Source organism: Cladophialophora immunda (genome assembly GCF_000835495.1).
Source record: "Cladophialophora immunda strain CBS 83496 unplaced genomic scaffold supercont1.1, whole genome shotgun sequence".
Lineage (NCBI taxonomy): Eukaryota > Fungi > Ascomycota > Eurotiomycetes > Chaetothyriales > Herpotrichiellaceae > Cladophialophora > Cladophialophora immunda.
The window spans coordinates 2659047-2677267 of NW_015622541.1; the positions used below are offsets into that span (position 1 = coordinate 2659047).

General features: G+C 51.9%; 6 protein-coding genes across 8 annotated transcripts; 4 read left to right on the top strand and 2 right to left on the bottom strand.

Moving 5' to 3' along the window:
- Positions 1-2501: 2501 nt before the first annotated feature.
- Positions 2502-3056, bottom strand: PV07_00787 (uncharacterized protein; the record flags this gene model as incomplete). Its single annotated transcript, XM_016387267.1, has 2 exons — positions 2502-2807; positions 2907-3056. The coding sequence occupies 2 exons, from the start codon at positions 3054-3056 to the stop codon at positions 2502-2504; spliced, it is 456 nt and encodes a 151-aa protein (XP_016254195.1).
- Positions 3057-4729: 1673 nt separating this feature from the next.
- On the top strand, positions 4730-5866 carry PV07_00788 (uncharacterized protein; the record flags this gene model as incomplete). The annotated part of the gene is made up of 3 exons (XM_016387268.1): positions 4730-4738; positions 4788-4892; positions 4946-5866. 3 exons carry the CDS (start codon positions 4730-4732, stop codon positions 5864-5866), a joined length of 1035 nt encoding a protein of 344 aa, XP_016254196.1.
- Positions 5867-6152: 286 nt separating this feature from the next.
- PV07_00789 lies at positions 6153-7279 on the top strand. Of its 2 annotated transcripts, XM_016387270.1 has the most exons (6): positions 6153-6206; positions 6264-6317; positions 6372-6386; positions 6541-6691; positions 6758-6823; positions 6880-7279. In XM_016387270.1, exons 2-6 carry the CDS (start codon positions 6270-6272, stop codon positions 6903-6905), a joined length of 306 nt encoding a protein of 101 aa, XP_016254198.1. In that variant the 5' UTR covers positions 6153-6206; positions 6264-6269; the 3' UTR covers positions 6906-7279. The 2 variants fall into 2 exon arrangements, with proteins under 2 accessions (XP_016254198.1, XP_016254197.1); XM_016387269.1 differs by having other exon boundaries at positions 6153-6317.
- Positions 7280-7492: 213 nt separating this feature from the next.
- On the top strand, positions 7493-8004 carry PV07_00790 (uncharacterized protein; the record flags this gene model as incomplete). The annotated part of the gene is given in 2 exon segments (XM_016387271.1): positions 7493-7873; positions 7884-8004. The coding sequence occupies 2 exon segments, from the start codon at positions 7689-7691 to the stop codon at positions 8002-8004; spliced, it is 306 nt and encodes a 101-aa protein (XP_016254199.1). The 5' UTR covers positions 7493-7688.
- Positions 8005-10996: 2992 nt separating this feature from the next.
- Positions 10997-16078, top strand: PV07_00791. 2 transcript variants are annotated; one of them, XM_016387273.1, is made up of 4 exons: positions 10997-11179; positions 11243-11640; positions 11690-11836; positions 11889-16078. In XM_016387273.1, the coding sequence occupies exons 2-4, from the start codon at positions 11256-11258 to the stop codon at positions 15221-15223; spliced, it is 3867 nt and encodes a 1288-aa protein (XP_016254201.1). In that variant the 5' UTR covers positions 10997-11179; positions 11243-11255; the 3' UTR covers positions 15224-16078. The 2 variants fall into 2 exon arrangements, with proteins under 2 accessions (XP_016254201.1, XP_016254200.1); XM_016387272.1 differs by having other exon boundaries at positions 10997-11640.
- PV07_00792 (uncharacterized protein) lies at positions 15914-18205 on the bottom strand. The gene is made up of 7 exons (XM_016387274.1): positions 17692-18205; positions 17512-17580; positions 17440-17455; positions 17196-17275; positions 17093-17138; positions 16795-17007; positions 15914-16621 (listed from the first exon to the last, which is right to left on the bottom strand). Exons 1-7 carry the CDS (start codon positions 17758-17760, stop codon positions 16584-16586), a joined length of 531 nt encoding a protein of 176 aa, XP_016254202.1. The 5' UTR covers positions 17761-18205; the 3' UTR covers positions 15914-16583.
- Positions 18206-18221: the final 16 nt, after the last annotated feature.

The window sequence follows — 18221 nt, forward strand, 5'->3', positions numbered from 1 at the left end:
GGGGCTGACTTCAAGATGGCGATCGTGGTCGCCGGAGCAGTACCCGATTTCGTGAGGACGGGTCGACCGAAAACGTTGAAGTGGTGGACACACTTCAAGGTCTGAAGTTCCTCGCATTCGAACCACTGGTAATCGGACTGGGGGTCTGTGATTACTCGGAAACTGTCGCCCTCCACGTCCTCGTCCTGGATTCCTTTGTCTGCGTCGTGCATGTACTGGACGAAAAATCGTCTTGCCGACTCACGTCCCTCCCGAGCCTGCTCTTCATATTCGGCTTTCATGGGAGAGTCGATGTGAGGATATTGTTGGTCGGTGGGTGGGAATGCTGCTCCCAGACCACCCATTTCCGACGGACTTGTGCTGGGGTTGTTGTGTCGCGAGCCTGGAACAAATTCCGCAGCATGGACGTTCAGGCTTGTTTCGGGTGAATGTTCGCGTGCACCGGGCACAAAGGCTCTTGCATGAATGTTCAGTGTCGGTAGGGAAGGCAGTGGTCGAAATCTGTGTGGATAGTGCAAGTCTTGCTCGCTGTTCTGAGTCTGGAGGGTGGCGGGACGATAATGAGAGGAGCTCATATATATATAGTCCAGGGACAACAACAAGTCTTGAGGAACGCAAGGACTTTGTAGCTGTTCCTATACCATGTTAGCACACGTCTTCTGTGTAGTTAGGAGTCTTATTAGTTACCATTGCAGGAGAGGGTGGAGTGGTGGAGAAGGCATAGAAGCCTTCCTTAGGGACTCGGTGTTTTGAGTTTCGCATTGTAAGGACTTGGGTCGATTGTCTTGAGCGGTGGTCAGAGGGACATCTGGATGGTATCGAGGCAAAGTCTTCGAGCTGTGGAGGAGTTAGAGAGAAGGTGATATGACTGAGGGGTGGAATATTCAAAGGGGCGCATCACGTCGCACTGCCCAACTGCCCACGAATACAATAAACAAGAGGCTTCACTTGTCCAGCAAGGCAGTGCGTTCACTTGCAATTAGTTGAACAAGCCGCACTGCCTGCATCCATGTAAAAGAGTGTCTCGGATAGTGAATGATAAGGCAGCCCAGCACAGTGCAACTGCCTTTGAGAAACCTCGAGTCTGGCATCTCCTGGGGACCTTTTTTCCTTTTCTCTTGGATGTATACTGATTTATTCATTCCGTTCGTCTCTCGGCTTTCACCGTTTTCCCGCTCGAGTGACATATGGACAAACTGCTGACTTGGGTCACGGGGAGGCTGACAGTGAAAAGCACTATCTGTTTGTTGAGCGCGTGTCATCAGCTTCTTAGTTCAGTGGATCTGGCATAGGCATGAATGGTACTCTTCACCAACTCATCCTGTTCATTCGATCGTCTTCAAAGGAAAGTAGAGGCAAAAAAGATAAAAGTAGTATATCTTTCATCTCCATTGTCCCATCAGTAGAATCAGCCGCCAAAGGCAAAAACTTAAGCACAAGGCAGCTCAACTCTGAGTTGAGATGCAGCGTGATAAGCAAAACTCGCCCTTTCGGGTTGGTTTTTCCGGAGCAGGTGAAGGGGGAGAAGTGGGAGAGGGGGCAGAAGGGGAGGCCTGCTGCCTTCTAACCCGATGTTAGTTTGACCTGACAGCCCCTAGACTATTTATTGTGACCAGAGAGAGGCTCAAATCAAGGTCCTGCTGTCAACTGGTGCGGGTGCCAGTTCGACCCTAACAGGGACCTGGATAAATACCAGGTAGTCGTCGGATTCGAACTCGATTTCGCCCTCGTCGAGGTAAGGGGGCCTTTGTGTGACAGATATTAGGCAAAGCAACATGATAAAGGTGAAATCTCTCTGTGTGAGTTGGGTGGGCACAAGGCTGAACAACATCGTAGCCTTGCTGAGGGCACAACGTAAAGACTATCAAGCCGCCCAAGGTCTCGCGGAAAAACACAAGAGATTGGTTTGCGATCAGTGATGCATTAGCTGGAGTGGAATCCCGAGAATGCGAGGTCTACAGTTCTTAACATGCTCGTATTACCCGATTTCGCCACGCACGGGCTGTCTTGGGGGGCAGTGCGAGGTTGACTGCTCTTCAAAGATTGCCCAAGACTGATAGCCTTGTAAATCTAGAACGACGCGGACAGGAAGAGGCCTCGATAGATCACCTTGTTGAGCAGTGACAGTTTCGCCCACAATGCCAGGAGAATAAGGTGAAGCGAGGAATCAAGGACGTTGGCTTCGAGGAGTTATGGTGGAGGTGGTCCGTGCGCGCTCCAAAGCCTGCTAATGAACGCAAGACAAAGAGCCAGCCGAGTTCGTCCAACTCTCGAACGATAACAATGATAATTATTCTTTGTCGAAAACCCCTTTCAAAAGCCAAATGGAGTCGCCAATCTATCTAGTCCGATCGGTATCCGAGTCTCTTTATGTCCTCTCAGAAGCATATTAGCACCCCTCCCCTTATACTTGTAATCTCCTACCCCAGGTCTAGGTCGAGGCATACGCGAGTTCTGTCCCAGCCCCGAGCCCTTAGAGTGTGCGAGGTGGTGTGAATCTCTCACGCCGGCTCACAGGAGACCGCCATGATGTAGTAATACTCCGAAAAGCAAGTTCCCAGATGAGTATTAGCTGGATCATCGATCCTCAACGACCATTCACCGGTGCAATCAGGCTGTATCCACATTGTACATGCTCCTGCACGATTCCACTGTGTCAGATAAAGGATGGTAATGCCGCAGTGGATCTTACCAAACCAGTCGGAGCATTCGTTGGTCCAAACATTCTTCATCCCAATGGCGAGAGGCATGCACTCAGTGGTGGTTGGATAAACAAGCTCTTGATAACTGACAGCCTCGCCGCAAATCTGCCGATAGTCGTTAGCCTGTGAGCAAGTAGGAGAGAGACCATGATAACCAAACATATCCCAAGCTCAAGAGTCTTTCAAAAAGCGGTGAGAACCTACAGCCGGGCTGAACTCCCAAACACAATTGTTCGAGCTAGTATTGCTGATGTTGGCAATGTCGAATGGTGTGGCTGTACTGATCAGAACTTGCAACACGGCAGTACGAGCAAGGAGTCTCGTGAAATGGCTGACACTGAGTTTAGTCGTCATGGTTGGGACCCTGCACAGCAGTGCTCTGATCCTCTGTAAATGGAGCAAAGATTTTGATGTGGAAATAAACAGACATGAGGTTGGACAGGGTCTCCCGAGATTTGAAATGTCATACGTTGCAAAGAGGAGCGATGGGGAGCTATAATCACCTCGTCGCCACTCAGAATATCTCCTTCCCGCTCAGTCTCTGTGATTTTGTCCCAGCATTGTAGCCGGCAGGTGGCTTATAAGGCGAGAGAACCTCCTCATCCCCCCAGGGACTCGATCCACTGCCCTGTAGCGCACGAGACAAAGGGACGCCTCAAGTACAGAGAGCAAGGGGGGAGCCTGGACACCCTTCCCCATGATTGCTTCTGATTTAGGAGGAATCGATTGTTTGGTGGACGGATTCGCAATACGAGATGATCGTGCGGGAGCGCCTTTGCAGCTTTGCAGCTTTGGCGATTGGGATTGTTTCAAAAGTGACGTCGAGATTCCCGCCTCAACTCGCAGCCGAGATCCTCAACCCGTGTCAATCTTGGAAAGAACCTGGACCGGCATCAAATAAACTTGGCCCTTTGACTTCTGTGTGCTTTGTCTTTTCTGTATTTTCTCCAGGCTCGGCCTTTTTGAAGCCAGCCTGGCCCTGATTGAAAGTGACAACCTCGGGCTGAGTGTCTGTCCGACAAAGCCTGCGGGAACCTGCATGGGACACCTTTCATTCTCGAGTCCTCACGACCCAATTTACAGTCGTCGTCGATGTCCATCATATACGTCTGTCGAAGACCAACCGCATTCTGGTCTCGTGCCTCACAAAGCTGTAAAAAAAGGACAACAGGACCATTCGCGAGGTAAGATCCGAGCAAACTTCGAGCAGAAAGGAGCATTGCGGACCCAACGCAGCGACAGGAAGGTCCCATTTCTAACCCGTCTTCCTGCAAACATTTTACAGAACGTCCTGTCTATGATGATGGATGGAATGGAATCTGAGAGTTTTAAATGCTCCAGATGCAGGTAACCGCCAATCCCACACGTCGTCTTTGGTGTGGCAGCACATGGCATGTCCGTGTAGAGCAGCCAACTCGCATGCATCTTACACAGTCCACACCACCTGCAAGCGAACTTCATGTCTCCATTGGCTGGGGGCATTGGCTGAAGAATGACGGCCAGCTACAAATGAGCCGAGTCGAACGTTCGGGCCTCTGGCTGGCTGGACTGTTCTGCCAGGCGACTGTTTCTTCTGACGCATACTGGCACCATTTCATCGTTGATCAGATACTTCAGTATCCTGATTTTGATTGCTGCTTGATCACATCCCTTCTCTAGCCCGGCTCTACTCAGTTTCCGCGACGGCTCTGCCGTGTCTCTCCCGGATGTGCCCTGGTGACTGTCCAGATTGCCTCGAAAACAGTATTTATATCGGCAGCACAAGACCGCGATCGACTTAGTCTGCCTCGACTGCCATTGTTCCAAAGGTTGGCTTAGCTCAACGCCAACATTCCCACTGCAGCAACATGTCCGCAGACCCGTGCCCAGATTGTCATTCCATGGCCCTTGGCCTAGGTGGACGGGGAGCTCATTTAGTCGTCCCATCAATCATTGCACCCATTTTGGCCTTCGTCCTCGTGGCAAATAGGATATATTGGCGCATCAGGATGCTGGGCAGACTCGGCCTAGACGATGTGTCGACCATCATGGCTTTGGTAAGCGCTATGTTCAAGACATAGTTAGCCTGGTCTCATCACTTTGCAGATATTCCTCGTTGTTCAATGCGGTGCTTCCATCGCTGCTGTGAACTATGGATATGGCAGGCCCTTTGACCTCATCAATAGAGATCAAGCTGCACAAGCCCTGAAGGTAGGAAAGCACTCTGCAGAGCCCGGCAAACGATACTGACATTGCCATGGTAGTGTTTCTTCCTGCTGCAAATATTCTATAAGCTTACCATCAACTGCACCAAACTGTCGATGCTCTTCCTATATCTCCGCATCTTCACCGATCGCCTCTGGTTTGTTCGAACATGCTGGGGACTGGTCACCTTTGTGCTTGGTGCTTGCGTCTCTTTTACCCTCGCAACGATTCTTCAGTGTCATCCAATCCCACGGGCATGGGAGCGATGGAGAACCGATGGCAGTTGTGTCGACATCTATGCCTTGTGGTATAGCAACGCCATCTACAACATTCTGACCGATTTCGTTATTGTTTTGATGGTGCCGCCCGTGATATTCAAGCTCAGGTTGCCGATGCGGCAGAAATTGGCTCTGACTTGTATTTTCGGGTTGGGTATGATTGTTTGCGCTGCATCAATTTCGAGATTGACAACGTTGTACTCTTCGGCTTATGGCGACGACATTACCGCCGGGTCTCTTGTGTCAACAATTTGGACCACGATCGAGGCCGGTCTCGGCGTCATCTGTGCCAATCTCCCCATGGTGCGGACCCCCCTTCAACATTTCTTCCCGAGACTGTTCCCTCCAAGGACTGGTACGGATCAGATCTCCAGTACGCTCCCATCTCAACGAAGTGGCCCAGTCAACGGCGAAGCACTTGCATCTCCTGCAAGATTAATTCCGCCGCCCGTTCCTGCGCGCAAGACAAGCCTTCCAAGTCAGACACGGGTCAACGGTATTCTAGATACCAGAGGGATGTTGAATCAGAGCAGTTTTGGCGGGGATATCACCACGCTACACAGCAGTCGTCGGCCACCACATTGCCAGGACATTGAGACTCGGGCAGGATACCCTGAGTACTCAAGCCGTTCAGACATTGGAAGGACAGGAGGGAGAGACGGAGACTGGTACGGACAACAGCATCAACTTTGGGCACCGTAAAGATGGCTGGGGATATCATCACAAGACAAAGAGTTGCTCGACGGCAATTTCCATGGAAATCAGCAGAATGGCTCGGATATTTGTACTGGGAGGGATTGTTTTGGTACACAAAAGTGCTTTGAAGGCTGCGACCAGAATAAGCAGTAGAGGCGTAATCTTTGCTGGCAGGAATTGGCCAATCAGCAGGTCTCGTTAAATGTCCGGCTAAGTTGCCAAAGACAGTGTCTTGGCTGCGCATCGGCTGCATTGATCCTGATGAAGGAGCTTCCAGTCTCTGGATCAATCAGTTCAACAGCTTCATTACTCTTCTACAACACTATCGGAGGCTTTTGAGACTCATGTAAGCTGTCTGTCGACGAATATCTGGCGTCCACAATCCTGACAGATAACCGAATAGCTCGAAATGTCGTTCGTCATCCGCCGAGCCGTGTCGACCCTTGTTCCCCCGAAGGTAAAACCTCGACTTGCTATCGCTACCCTGCTTTCGCTGACTCGGATTGTATAGGTTGCCAACCCAGAGGTAAGCCCGACGTCGACTGCTTGAAATCGTCCTGCCGAGCCTTTCCTGCGCGTGAAGCGATGGGGTAGCACCCCACGTCCTCGATACCTGAGACTCTTGACACCACTCGCGGAACAATCACTGTGGATGAACAAGGCCTGACAGACAGTTGCAGGGTATCGGAGCTGCCAAAAATGCCGTTCGAATGGCCAGGATAGCAAAATTCTACGAAAAGCTACCAAAAGGATCTGCACCAGCACGGGCACCCGGTGGACCGCTGGGATGGTATCAAGCGAAATATTTTGGCAAGAACCCATCAGCAGCTCGTACGTATCTCGCGCACAGTATAATGCTGGAAAAGAGTCGCTGAATTGCTAATTCTGTGGAAATAGCCATCTGGCACGTCATTTTCGGAATCATGGCAATGGGTTACAGCATGGAGTACTATTTCCACCTAAGTACGAGCTATGAGCGTATCGCATTGCAGCTACTATTTACTGACTTGCTTGCGTAGGGCACCACAAAAACAATGCCCACTGATCAAATGCATTGAAAGGACGGAGGTCAAAGGTCATCGACATTGTACATAACGCCGAAATAAACCTGTTAAATTCGCGGAAAGGCGCATTATCAAGACCCATCTGCTTCCAGGGTTCTTTCCCTACAAGTGGCTTCTCTTATCTTCACTTTTGCACCAATGACTCTATGTGAGAACAGCGACAGTCCGCGGTGTTGAAGGGTACGGATGACACCATTCGCGTCCGCCTCGCAATCGGCGAAACATAGAGAATAACGGAGGCTGTCTGTGTCTTCATCGCATTTCCCAAACACCATAATCGAAGTTCCTACTGCGTGCTCGGAGATGTAATCATACGATAGTATACGTGACTTGAGCATGAATTGTCTTTCGAGTCCGATGCCAAAAGGTGTTGATGGGGACTTGCGGCTGCTTTACAGGTCGAGCGCCAAGGTATGGGAAATCTGCGGGTGGCTCACCTGGATTCGGCGCAGGGAGATGCCGCCCTATGCTCAACCCCTGCTCACCCTGACTCGCGCGAGCCGAAAGTGGTCATTTCGTGAATGTCACGAGTTCATGAGCACAGCTATATCTAATGCACTGACCAAGCGGACGTTGTTGTTCGCGGCAGCATCGAATGATGGAGCAAATCTTGGCAGAGCTTTCCAGCTCAATATCCCGGCGCCTCTTGTATACGCTCAACCGATGGAAATGGCAATCCCTCCAGTTTCAACCCTACAGCAAGCGAAACGGACGCCAACTTCAGTCTACTTGGGGAGCATGTCTCTTCTCACTGGGCCGCTGGCATGAACGGACATGATCAGACTGTCAACGCCATGTCGGGAACATCGGTCGCAACACCGATCGCTGCTGGCCTGGCCGCGTCGGTCCTGTCTTCTTTCCTGCAGCAGGATCAGCACATCGCTGTAGAAAGTGAAAGGCTGGGACTGTGGCTGAAAAAGAGACAATTCCGCGGATGCGGTCTTCAAGAGTATGGTCAGACGGAGGCAGGGGGTCGGCTACGACTACATCACGCCTCATGTGCTCTTCGATAGCGGTCCGACAAGAGAGGATGTTTACGGGAGGATCAAGGATATCAAAGGGAACATGTACAAGTACTAGTAGAAGTCTAGGAATGGTTTACTCAACCTCTAATCACACATAGTTCACTGATGTCTATCTCAGTTGTAGTCTAAGATTCGCTTAGCATGAAGCGGGAACGCAATAGACGACTTTGCCGTTCTCGGTCACATCGGGAATAGCCTCAGCAGTCTTGATCTCAGCTCCATCTACATCTTAAACCAAAACACATTCGTCGTCATCTTTCTTCCCGCCGACGGTCATAAAGGCGCCCTTATTGTACTCTTCAAGCTTCAGTCTCCGCCCAAACTTGAGCCTCTTCACGCGGAACGCAAACACAAATTCCGACTCGCGATTAGACTCCGTCGCATCATCATTCGTCCTAGTCTTCTTCCAGTTGGTCTCCACGACAGGTGGGAAGGCATCGGCCACGGCAACAACGCTCGCTCTGCTCAGAGGGTATTGCGGTGCTGATGTGGAGCGGATTATAGACCCAAGACATAGCGGGCCCGTTGGTGGTGGATATATGAAATCGGATGTCGGACAAAGGACAAAGGACATGGCTTCAAGATTCAGGCTCACATACCGTGCTTTCCTTGGGACCGAGCGCCATGATCGAAGGAGCAGAAGAAGGTGACTTTGACTTGAAAACAACTGAGTAGTACAAAGGATAGCAGTGCACGAAACAAAGCAAGACGGAAACCTCTTTCTTCATCTTACATTTCCATTTATTCTCGAAATTCGGCCCTCCCACATTACATTATCATCAGGCACGACAGCAAATGGCATCCGCTCCCCGTCTTCGCGTTTCGCCCCCGCAGCCGCCAGAGGCACATAAAAAAGGGGGCATGGGATCCATCAGCGACACCGCATCCAAGCCCGGCAAGGCAGCACGCCCAGTTCTTCTCTCGTTCGATGAGATGCCAGAATGGTACCGACGTGAATCCAACCAGTGGATTCTCCATGGCTATCGGCCCATCTCAGGCTCGGCTCACGCTTCGTTCAGCAGTTGGTCGTATATCCATAACGAGTCGGTCAACATCTATTCCCACCTCATCCCGGCCGTCTTCTTCCTGCTCGGCGAGTGGTATATCCAGCAGTACCTTGCCAGTAGATACTCCGGGGTCACTGGCGCCGATTTCGTTACTTTCTCCATCTTTATGTTGGCGGCTGTCACGTGCCTATCGTTGTCGGCGACATACCATACCTTGATGAACCACTCCCAACACGTGGAACATTTCTGCCTACGACTGGATATGCTGGGTGTAGTGACCTTTATACTGGGGGACCTTATCTTGGGGATATATGTGGTTTTCTGGTGTGAACCTTTGCCACGCAATATCTACTGGGCTATGGTTAGTTAATCTCCATGTGCACAGTTTTGTCTTTCCTCATCTCAGACCTGGTACTTGAGGCTAACACTCTTCTTTCTTCGTTTGATAGATTGGAGTTTTCGGGACATTGACCATCTTCATGACAATGCATCCCAAGTTCCAGGGCTCAAAGTATCGCCTCTCCCGAGCGTTGATGTTCGTGGCGACTGGCTTGTGTGGTGTTGCGCCCTTGATCCATGGACTCAATGTGTTCGGCATGTCGCAGATGATGAAGAAAGCTTTTCCCTATACTCTGGCAAAAGCAGGCTGCCTTCTATCTGGAACTTCGTTTTATGCGGTAAGTCTCCCATTTTCACACACAAGAGAAGAAATTGACCCTGACACATGTGGTTCCAAGACTAGGTTTCCCGAAAGTCGATATCCTGGCAAATTCGACCTCTGGGGCTCCCATTCGATCTTTCACATCCTGGTGGTGCTCGCCGCTGTGGTCCAGTTGATGGGGTATCTGGACGCCTTCGACTACGCTCACGCAAATCTTACTTGCTCGTCTCTTTGAGAGTTGTGTATCCATGCCCGAGGATGGAGCTTCTGGCCACTGGGACGAGCTTCCAAAAGCTGATTGTACGATAGTGAAGAGCAGAGAGTAGTAATAGCATACTGGCGCCTGAGAATAAAGGTACGCGGTTACTTTTAACAGCGTGTTAGTTAAGCAATACTCCTGTATTCTAAAGGTAGGGGTTCGAGTATAACTAAGATTAACTACAAGGGGAGTTGGAAGCGGCACGAGAGTCAATTATATATTAGTTACCTACTTAGTGCGCTTAGTTCGGGATAGGTAGACAGCAGCAACGGTCGACCTCGCTTCAACTTACCTTTCTTGAGCTTGCGTCTTCGTCTAGAAGAGGGAGACCTTTCCGCTCATGATCGTCTCTCATCAACTTAAGGTGCCAGCTAGGCTACAATGTTAGGGTCAACCGTCTCTTCGGAGGCCAGGCAAGAAGTTTTATACGCTCTTACAGAATGTAGCGGTGCAGCGTCCGGTCGTAATCCTTCTTCATCTTTAAGATATCCTTATGCCCTCCTCGGACTTAATTAACTTAAGTTGTGTGCGCTCCTATTTCATATCCATTTACCTCTGTTTAAGCCCATAGTTTATCTGGGGTAGTCTCTGGTCCGCCCATATCGGGAGGAAGAGACGAGGAGGCGTAGGAGGAAATCGACGATGTTTCCAGGATATAAAAAGCCAGGAATTGGAACGGGCGAATTTACAGGTATAAAGGAAGATTCGAGACGGAGGATGTCACAGATAGTCGGGTGGCCGGCTAGGCTAGGTTTGGGCTTTATCCAATGCTCCAGAAGAACAAACTGGACGGGGAAATCGGACGGAAGGGGAGGGGCCCTCAGCGGCAGGAAAGGAAGGGCAGAACCATGGCCCTGGGGACCTAGAAACGAGCCACATCTCCTGCTCGGCGCGGAGACATAACGGCAGGCCGAATTGGGACCGTCGCAGGTGAGGGCGACGTGGAGGGTGAGGAGGCGGGTGAGTAGAGGTGTAAAGAGGGTGAGCGAGGGTGAGTGGTACACTGGCGATCTTAAAAGCGGCAGATTACTCTGCTTGAGCCGCCAAGGCGAGGTTGCCGCAACCCGATGGATGGGCCCCGTCGAACTTCAAGGCGCAGCCTCTCCTATCTCAACTGACTCAACAACCACCATTTCTTCTTCTTCCACACCCTTGTACCCCCTTTTGAGGTGTTGTATTACTTCTTCCGCCTCTCCTCCCTGAACCCCGTACCGATTTCCCTTCGCGACCTCAAAGCGCCGTCGTGCGTTATCGGGCAAAAACCGACAGGCTGGCAACCGTGGCAGACTACGCGCAGTAACAGGTACTCTCACGCCACCGAATCAATACCAACCAGGCAACCTGACCGTTCTTGTGCACTCTCTAGATCCGAGTTTGTTATGGCAGAGCAGAGAGCACAAGATGTGGTAAACCAATCTCTGTCGGTGGGCGATCTCTCGCCCTCCGACGCACCTGCGACCACATCTACACCTGATATCAAAGTGTCTGGGGACGATATTAGTAGGGATAGTGTTGTGGTGGAAACAGAGGTTGCGCCAAAAGAGAATGGAATACATACAGTGTCAAGTCTCAAAATGGAAGAACTCGAGGATGGTTCTGCTCGCTCCGACACAGATACCAGCCGCGCCGAGGGGAGTGTCGCCGGTGACAAACCTACAGAGCCCAAGCCTTTGAAGAAATTCGCTGCCAAACCTGTCAGCTTCGCAAAGTATTCGGTGCCCAAGGTAATTGCTGCGAGCGCCGCCACAAAAGCCAATGAGAAAAGTACGTGCGCCCGTGGCTCCCACCCGATGGAAATTAACATGCAACCCAGCCCCTACTCCCCATTCCTCAACCTCGTCCCTCGCTCAGGCAGGACGTCCACGACTGGTCGCAAAAACCACGAGCTCCTTACAGTCAAAGACGAAACCCTACCAAAGCGCCAGCCCGGATCCCATGCAGGTATGGAACAAAAACAGAGGTATGGCCCTATCCGCCAGCTTTCCGATCAGCCGATATTGATCGTGTCACAGTTACCCCACAACCTTCGACGAAACACTTGACCGATGAAGAGCTTAAGCAGCAATACGGAATCCATTTGACCTCGCGAATTCAAGCAGACAGTGAAGGGAAAGAGGCGAAATGGGCAGACATTGACGACGACGAAGATGACTGGGCTCCAGAGACGATTGAATGGAACGACGGCACCAAGAGCACACTGACTCATGCCGATGTCGCTCCGCAAACTTCACAGAAACCCGAGATGCCTTCTGAACCTGGAGATCAATTGAAGCCCGTCAATGCCTCGAAGGCCCCCGCACCACAATTCGCAAGTTCTGTCGGTCCTAATGCGACCGTGCTTAAACTGGGCGCAAGTGCCGAACGGCAACTGGCACAGAGGGCTGCGACACTTCAGGCCAAGACACCTGCTGAAAAGCCGTCAATCATCACCAAGGCGACTCCGGCACCCACCCCATCGAAATCCCCTTGGGCTCAATTGCCACCGGTCGACAAGATCTCTCCAGTTGCGATCAATCCTCTGCCAATACCGCCATCTAGCCGATTTCCGCCTAGCCATGCATATGCGCAAAGCCCTTCATCAGTGAAAGCGCCGTCGCCGGCCAAAGAGATCTCGGCGGATGACTTTAACCGCTCATGGCGGGATTCATTACCGGGTCAACAACGCGAATTGTACGTGCCAGGGTCTGGTCGTTATGAAGCCGTGGCGGAACCCCGACGACGGATGTCAAGGAATGATCAAGGTTTCCGGGCGCCTGCTGTGTTGCAGAGACCAATCCAAACCGACGCGCATGCTCCCGCCGAACCTTCACCGGCGTTTCAGACACATCGAACAAGCACTGATCAAGCTCGACGTAGAGCGTCGTCTACTATTTCCGGAGGTAGCGGGCAGTTTGGCCGACGAATGTCCATAAAGTCGGGAGAGTTGCCTATGCCGATCGTTGACACTCAAAGACACGATACCGAATCTGCAATGCGGCCAATCTCGAGGGATGGTCCGCTTTCTGCGACCCAGACTCCGACGTACCAGGCTCGTGGTACGGGTGATTACGTGTCTGTCGGTGCTACCTCCGCAACCGATGCGGACATCGAAGCTCAACGAGCTCAACAAAGAGCTTTGATGAAAGAGAACATTGAGCGGGCCAGGAAACGAAAGATAGAAGAAGAGGAACGCCTGGAGGCCGAGAAACAAGAGCGTATTCGTCTGAAGCTGGCGTCTCTCGGACCCGATCCCAAGCTTGCTAAAAAGTCGGAGGAAGCAGCAAAGGACAAGGAAAATGATGCAAAGAAGGACAATGAGCAGTCTCCATCATCTGCGCACCCCACTGCTACAACTGTGAGCACGACCACGACCACTACGCATTCCCCACCGAAACCACCTCAGCCACTTGCTTCTGGCGAGCCGCAACAGTATGGCATGATGAAAGTGCATCCCTTGGATTCGGTCAAAAAGATGGCCAATTCGATGCCCCGAGGATCAGAGTCACAGAGATTACCCGTTCGAGAGAAAGTTGAAAGCAGCACAGCTGATCAAGCCAAACAGGAAACGTTACAAGTCCCTTCACCGATTGTAAACGGTGTCAGGCCCGTCCCGGATGTGCGACGAACGAGTGGTCAAGAGCCAGCCTCCGTTTCTGAGCCGAGTCCCAAGTTGCCTAAACCAAGTTCGGTGGCAGGTGATGCAAGAAGCGGATGGGGAGATGTACGCCATGATCATCGCGCACCACAAACGGGTAACCTTTGGGGACTGCCTAACAACAAGGCTCTTGGGAATGGTACCTTTGACCAAAGTCTGGCAGGATATTCGCCTCAAGACCTGTCAAGGACATCTTCCACGGCGGCAGGCTGGATGAATGGTCGAACGCCTCACTCCGGCCGCTCGCCGCAGATTCAACATGTCAATCACATCCTTGCAGACAACAGATCTTACTCGTATCAGTCAGTGACCTCTCCAGATCAGGGCCCGCTAGCAGTTGATAGTGAGGCCGACTCGCTGTTTCCCACGACGAAGCCTGCGCCTATCGGCCCACCTCAGCTCCAGCAAGTTCATCCAGGCATGAATGGCATGCCTCACGGGCAGAGACCAAACGGTGTTGACGCCTGGAACAACTTCCATGCGCTTGCAAGTCAGCAAGAACGTACAGAAAATGAGAAGGTGCAGCGGGAGATGGCGGCCAGGCGTGAGGAAGAATTGCGGACTGGTGTTCGGCAAGGCCCGGCTTACACTTTTAATGAGACTTGGAAACAGGTCCAGGTCGGTGATCAAGCACAGCGATCCATCTCGAGCGTCTCGCAGTCGTCGGTGCCTGCTTCCAGCGTCTTTGGTGCTGTTGGGTCGTTGCCTGGGACGGAGATTGGCCCACGAATGATGAATGGACCTCCTGGTCGTGGCTCGAGATTCTTCCCTCAACCCATCGGACCGCAACATCCCCTTCATGATCGACGTGCAGTCACCTACAGTCACCCCGAACCGCCGAGAACACCATCGCCGCCTCCCGCTGAGGAATATGCCAGTCTTCACCCTGCTTTTGATGGAGACTTCACCAGGCCAGTTGTGCATTTCCCACAAAAGCCTGTGGTCAAATTACCACCAGCTATGCCTCCCACGCCGCCGAGCCCTGTGCACGTCCTGCCCGACACTTCTCCGGCTACCCCACTGACCTGGGCAGCAAGAGTTTCGATGCCACCACCCCCTCCTCCGGCAACGCTCCGAAGTGTCTCGACTCCGATTGTTCAGAATCCTTCGTGGCAGGAACGATTTAATGGCTTACTGGGCAAGAAGAGTTCCCCTGCGCGGGAAGCTGCTCAACCAGTTGGAACAGCCCTTGCAGTTGCGTCGTCGACTAGAGAGCCTCTTGACGTTCAACACGTGCTCGTTCCTGCCGCCTCAGTTTCGCTTCCTGTTGAAGCCGGGCCAACAACATTGCCCGGCGATGCGTCGGCCACGACGAAGGATGTCGAGAGTGAAGATGATCTTTTCGAGGACAGAGAACTTGGCTCACTACCGACTATCAAGTTTCCATTGGAGACGCCCATGTTGCCTATGCCGCCATTCTTCCCCTCCAGGACAGGAGCTCCTTCTCCCGAGGTTACGTCGGTGGCCCCTTTTATGGTCAACAACTGGTTCGAGCGGCATCGTTCGACGGGCCCGCAATTTGCGCTGATAAAGTTCCCTGGTTTGTCGAAAGCGATTAAAAAGGAGTTGCCCATGCGAGGATCGTCGGCGCCACACCATGGCGGTAGGCAACGCTTTGGAAGCGGCCCACCCAGTTCGTCAGGCTCCTTTGGCAGCAAAGGTTATCGAAACAGAGGTGGACCACGGTCGAGACAAGCATCGAAGGCACATTGATGGATTATTTGGGTTACGGCGGCTTTTGCAAGGCCACATCTCACTAGGCCCTGAGACATAAAGGCGACTCTCTTTTACAGAGGGATTAATTGTCGTCTTTTTTCTTCTCACTTTCACCAGCGCTGGCAGTGCACCGGATGCTGGCACTACTCACACAAAGGGCTTGCAATCTGAATTATTACTGTATTTCTTCGGGGGTCTCATTGCACAAAGGCTTGCGGCTGCAAGTCAAAAAAGGCAGAAGGTGGCCTTGGAACAGGAATGAAACCCTTGTCAACCACTCCCTTCTGATTCTGATTTCATGTGAGCTTTCCGGAAACCGGGGGGTTGGAAGCTTTCTCTGCGACAGGACCCTACTCGTAAAAACTCTTGGGGCGGTTCGAACAAGATGCCGGGCCTGGGACATGGGAATCCTGCTCCAGGTTCTCTGGGAGTCTAGGCAAGGATTTCTCCCCTCTACCAAGCAAGGGTGTTGTGATACTTTCTGTCCCGGGGGCTTGATCGATTGGACTTGAAAGGGGGCGCGGGGCAGACCTTGTCTGCAAGGGTGTGTATTTGTTTGTATTGGGTCGGAATGTCGGTGGAAAAAAAACAAACACACAGACACAGACACAGACACAGACACAAATAACCCGTGATAGGGTCCCTTGGGGCCTGAAGTAACAAAAATCGCAAAATGGGCTTTTTTGGTCACAAAATTCGGTCTCGGGACCGGTGAAGCACCTACCGACCTACCTACCTACCTACCTACCCACCCACCACGCTTTTTCCCACTTTCTCCTCGCTTTTCAGCCAGCGAAGGGGTTCGTTGTAGTCCGTGAGCCGAAACTAGGGCCATAATGAGAGAGAGAGAGGGCCGAATCGAGAGAGAAGATAGTATTGATCACATGAAACGGTGGCAGGCTTTGAGAACTCGGGGAGGGGAAGGACTGGCAGGCTCAAATGCTGTTTCCGTGTCCGTCATAGCTAGCTACTGGGGAGTCTCTGGAGCTATCTTTGACAACCCCCCCTTGGTTCCATTATCATCATAGCAAAGAGAGCAGGTTCATCTAGAACGGGTGTAAGAGACCCTTTCCACCGCTTGCCTCACCAACTCGTTCCTCTCTCCATCTTGGATAAATCAAAAGTGACCGGGAAGCGCTGCGTGACAAGTCGTGTTCGAATACGCTGGGCTGCATTGAAGGGGTATGAGGGCATGAGCGTGCAGTAGTGTTGTTGTGTTGTTGTTCTGGGAAGGGGTGTCGGTCTCAACAGTCATACGTGGGATATCATCGTTGCCACGTGGATTATACCCGCCATTAGCGGATATATCTTGTGCAGCGTCAAAGCGAAAGACCAGCTGCTTTCTTCTAGCCCCCCTTTATGGTTTAGGCGACAGAAGCTGCACGAATTCCTCATCTGTGACACAGGGTCAAGGATTAGCGATCGATCGTTGACTAAACGGCTTCAGAGGCTTGGTCATTTCGACGCAATCCAAGCTGGCAGCTCACTAGCTAGAGAGAAGAAAAGAGAACTTGGAAAGCTCAAAAGGGTACGACAGAGGTAAAGAGTGGAGTACTGGGGATACGCACAATCTATTGTCCCATTCTTGTCCTTGTCCGCCTCGCGAATCATCTCGTCGATCTCCTCATCGGTCAGGTTTTCCCCGAGGGATTTCATCACCTGACGTAATTCGTCGGCAGAGATGGTACCAGAGCCGTCCTTGTCGAAGACGTTGAATGCGGCGCGGGTCTCATGGGCAAAGTCTTGTGCTTTGACGGTGGTGGACATCATTTTGAGGAATTCTAGAATTATTGTCAGGCCAGTCCGCATGCAACATAGGGCAGAATGAGAAACAGAAGGAAGACAGTGGGAGTGGGGAGAAGTTACCTTCAAAATCTATGCTGCCGGAGCGATCAACATCGACCTCATTGATCTGAAATGGCCGCATTAATGCAGATTCAAAAGCAATCCCTGACATGTATGATCTTACCATATCCTGCAACTCTGAGTCGGACGGGTTCTGGCCGAGAGACTTCATGATTTCACCGAGTTCTTGCGCCGTAATGGTGCCTATAGCATGGCAATGTCAGTGTGAGGTGACTTGAGAGCCTTTAGCCAAACATGGTCCTCGCCAAATGTTGTGGGCGTCCAGTATCCCCCAATACACGATTGCTCAACAAGGCTGAGATTCCTTTGCGGAAAAGAGCGTAAATATCAGGCTGGAGGGGCCTTACCACTTCCATCTTTGTCCTACCAGAAGAATGAGCTTGGATGCGCTTGTTTCAAATCAGGAAGGAGTTACTTACGAACAGAGCAAAGACGTCCTTGAACGCCTTGACCTCTTCGTCGGACAAATGCTTGTGGGTGACGGGAGTCTGTAAGGCGTGCCAAAGTTAGCACTGACGTGTCCCCTCCAAATTTCGGCAGCCCGAAGCGGGAAAGGTTCGACCCAGAGACACAGCAACAAGGATTTCGTAGTAACATACCATGGCGGTCTTCGATCTGTATGCTGGTGGGGGAGGGTTGGTATCGATCTTCTCGAGTGTGGGTGGCATATGGAAGAAGAGAGGAAGGAAGAGACGGGGCTGGGATATAAGGTGATAAGGCGCTAGGCGCTTTGACAGAGGTCAGGCTCAGCGATAGGGGAAGCCAAAGTACCGGGGGGCGCGAGACGCCTCGGGGAGCGACGCAGGGCGGATGCAGGTGCCTGACTGCGTGGGAAAAGGGCCAGCTGGGCCGGGATCTGGATGGATTGGAAGGATTGGAACAGGGCTGCGCCACGACCGAACAGCTAGCTGGTCAAGGCCCAAACACGGTAGTCAGGTATCGGGAGTGGTGAGACAAGGGGGGGATAGGCTGCAATGTGTCTTGCTCGAGGTTTTGGGATATCGGGCTGAAATACCAAGCTGAAACAAGAGGACTGATTTGATGCCCTGTCACTGGTGAGTGAGTGAGTGAGTGTGTGGTGGTTTGGTCTGTGAGGTTGGGTGCGTGATCTGGGCAAAAGGTGGGGAAA

What these genes read in the sequence shown, in the direction of transcription:
- PV07_00789 (XM_016387269.1), top strand. Translation starts at nt 6,270, where the DNA reads ATGTCGTTCGTCATCCGCCGAGCCGTGTCGACCCTTGTTCCCCCGAAG. An exon ending in CAAGAACCCATCAGCAGCTC is followed by an intron (nt 6,692 to 6,757) that starts GTACGTATCTCG and finishes CTGTGGAAATAG; the next exon opens with CCATCTGGCACGTCATTTTC. An exon ending in GGAGTACTATTTCCACCTAA is followed by an intron (nt 6,824 to 6,879) that starts GTACGAGCTATG and finishes TTGCTTGCGTAG; the next exon opens with GGCACCACAAAAACAATGCC.
- PV07_00791 (XM_016387272.1), top strand. Translation starts at nt 11,256, where the DNA reads ATGGCAGAGCAGAGAGCACAAGATGTGGTAAACCAATCTCTGTCGGTG. An exon ending in CACAAAAGCCAATGAGAAAA is followed by an intron (nt 11,641 to 11,689) that starts GTACGTGCGCCC and finishes CATGCAACCCAG; the next exon opens with CCCCTACTCCCCATTCCTCA. An exon ending in GGTATGGAACAAAAACAGAG is followed by an intron (nt 11,837 to 11,888) that starts GTATGGCCCTAT and finishes ATCGTGTCACAG; the next exon opens with TTACCCCACAACCTTCGACG.
- PV07_00792 (XM_016387274.1), bottom strand. Translation starts at nt 17,760, where the DNA reads ATGCCACCCACACTCGAGAAGATCGATACCAACCCTCCCCCACCAGCA. An exon ending in ACAGATCGAAGACCGCCATG is followed by an intron (nt 17,581 to 17,691) that starts GTATGTTACTAC and finishes CACGCCTTACAG; the next exon opens with ACTCCCGTCACCCACAAGCA. An exon ending in ACTCAGAGTTGCAGGATATG is followed by an intron (nt 17,139 to 17,195) that starts GTAAGATCATAC and finishes CGGCCATTTCAG; the next exon opens with ATCAATGAGGTCGATGTTGA.